The sequence below is a fragment of the Peromyscus californicus genome, unplaced genomic scaffold (genome assembly GCF_007827085.1).
Source record: "Peromyscus californicus insignis strain IS unplaced genomic scaffold, ASM782708v3 Scaffold_3__1_contigs__length_106647218, whole genome shotgun sequence".
NCBI classification, from domain to species: domain Eukaryota; kingdom Metazoa; phylum Chordata; class Mammalia; order Rodentia; family Cricetidae; genus Peromyscus; species Peromyscus californicus.
Window position 1 is genome coordinate 49,133,180 of NW_026294551.1, and position 2,196 is coordinate 49,135,375.

At 41.3% G+C, this 2,196-nt stretch overlaps 1 protein-coding gene across 1 annotated transcript; it reads left to right on the forward strand.

Annotated features, from left to right (window-relative positions):
• Positions 1 to 939: 939 nt before the first annotated feature.
• Positions 940 to 1,884, forward strand: LOC128121851 (olfactory receptor 1468). Its single transcript, XM_052756893.1, has one exon. The coding sequence runs from the start codon at positions 940 to 942 to the stop codon at positions 1,882 to 1,884; it is 945 nt and encodes a 314-aa protein (XP_052612853.1).
• Positions 1,885 to 2,196: the final 312 nt, after the last annotated feature.

A 2,196-nucleotide genomic window follows, 5' to 3' on the forward strand; every position in this document is an offset into this window, starting at 1 on the left:
GGATGGTAAGTCCTTTAACTGGTTTACTAAGGTTCATCACATTAAATTATTCAAAGTATAATGAATTAAATGTTGGCAATCTTGTAAATACAATCCTGGCAGCATCTAGTTGTCAGCCTGGTCTAGGAGTGTGGTGTTGAGGCGATGAATGGAGGAAGTAGAAAGACGAAGAGGAGCTACAGGATTTGCTAGATTGACAGTGCTAGGAAGAGAAATAAAATTGACACGTTTCTTATTGGATCCAGGCCTTGCAGACATTGGATTTATCAGTTCTCCAGTGTCATCTTTACAGAACTGAGTCCCCAGTGTCCCCTTTACAGAACCGAGAGCAGAACAGGGGCAAGTTGGGAAAGAGCAAAGTGGGATCATGGGTTTCACTTGGATCTGCTGCACTTGACATGCCTGTGACATATCCAAGAAACTATAACTACTAAGCAACAGGATAGAGTTCTGAAGGCAACACAGACTTCATAGCTGAGTTTCAGATGTAAATTTCAGCCCCTTGCATAGACAAATACACACATATATGTATATCTATACATATATATTGAATTATTTAAAAAATTAATTTTCAGAATCCTATTAAAAAATAAATTTTCAGAATCCCGAGAACCACCAATGTGTAAAAGACACTAAGAGAAAGCAGCCAATTTCAGCTGCCTAGGATGGCCATTCAGACAGGTAAGGAAAACAACTAACATGTTTTGTGTCGCAGAAGCTCACAGCTGAACATGTTCAGAAAATGATAAAATACTGAAACATGCAAGAAGGCTTTTTAAAAAGACCATCAGTGATTACAGATAATGTAAGTTTATACTTATGGTTATGAGATCAATAGTTTTCAAATAAATAATAGACAAAGAGCCTAAAAATCTGTTTATTTTTATTTGAATTCCTAAGGATCTATGTCATGTTTCCTTAAAGTCCAGGAGAAAGAATATGACAGAAGAGAACCAAAGTGTCATCTCCCAATTCCTCCTCCTGGGCCTGCCCATCCCCCAAGAGCAACAACAGCTGTTCTATGCCCTGTTCCTGGCCATGTGCCTCACCATCATCCTGGGGAACCTCATCATCATCATCCTCATTCTACTGGACTCCCATCTCCACACTCCCATGTACTTGTTTCTCAGCAACTTGTCCTTCTCTGACCTCTGCTTCTCCTCTGTCACAATGCCCAAATTGCTACAGACCATGCAGAGCCAAGTACCCTCCATCCCTTATGCAGGCTGCCTGGCACAACTGTACTTTTACCTGTATTTTGCAGACCTTGAGAGCTTCCTCCTTGTGGTCATGGCCTATGACCGCTATGTGGCCATTTGCTTCCCCCTTCATTACACCAGCATCATGAGTCCTAAGCTCTGTGTGAGTCTGGTGGTGCTGTCCTGGGTGCTGACCACATTCCATGCCATGCTGCACACCCTTCTTGTGGCCAGATTATCTTTCTGTAAGAACAACGTGATCCCCCACTTTTTCTGTGACATATCTCCTCTGCTGAAGTTGTCCTGCTCTGACACACATGTTAATGAGTTGGTGATATTTATCATGGGAGGGCTTGTTATTGTCATTCCATTCTTTCTCATTGTTGTGTCCTATGCACGAATCGTCTCCTCCATTCTTAAGGTTCCTTCTGTTCGAGGCATCCACAAGGTCTTCTCCACCTGTGGGTCACATCTGTCTGTGGTGTCTCTCTTCTATGGGACAATTATTGGCCTTTACTTATGTCCATCAGCTAGTAACTCTACTGTGAAGGAAACTATCATGGCTATGATGTACACAGTGGTGACTCCCATGCTGAACCCCTTCATCTATAGTCTGAGGAACAGAGAAATGAAGGGGGCCCTGGCAAGAGTCCTTTGTAAGAAGAAAATTCCCTTCTGTCTTTGATAGTTACACTTGATAATTTTGGAAATTTTCACCCAATAAATAGAAAGTACTAATGTGGGGATGATATTCCAGATTTCCTCATTGCCATCCAAGATTCTGTTAAAAGCGTAGAACAGCAATTGTCCAGCATGTAAAAGAGGAGACATCTAAGTGTGAAGTTGAAGACAGAAACTGTTTTTGTGAATCTGACTATTCTATTTTGCTTTTCTTGGGTGATCCTGAAAAGGCATATATTGGAGCTACTATTTTAGTGACCTCCATTTCTTATACCATAAGTCATCCCAGAATTTTATCAGTTCAGTTGAATTCTGC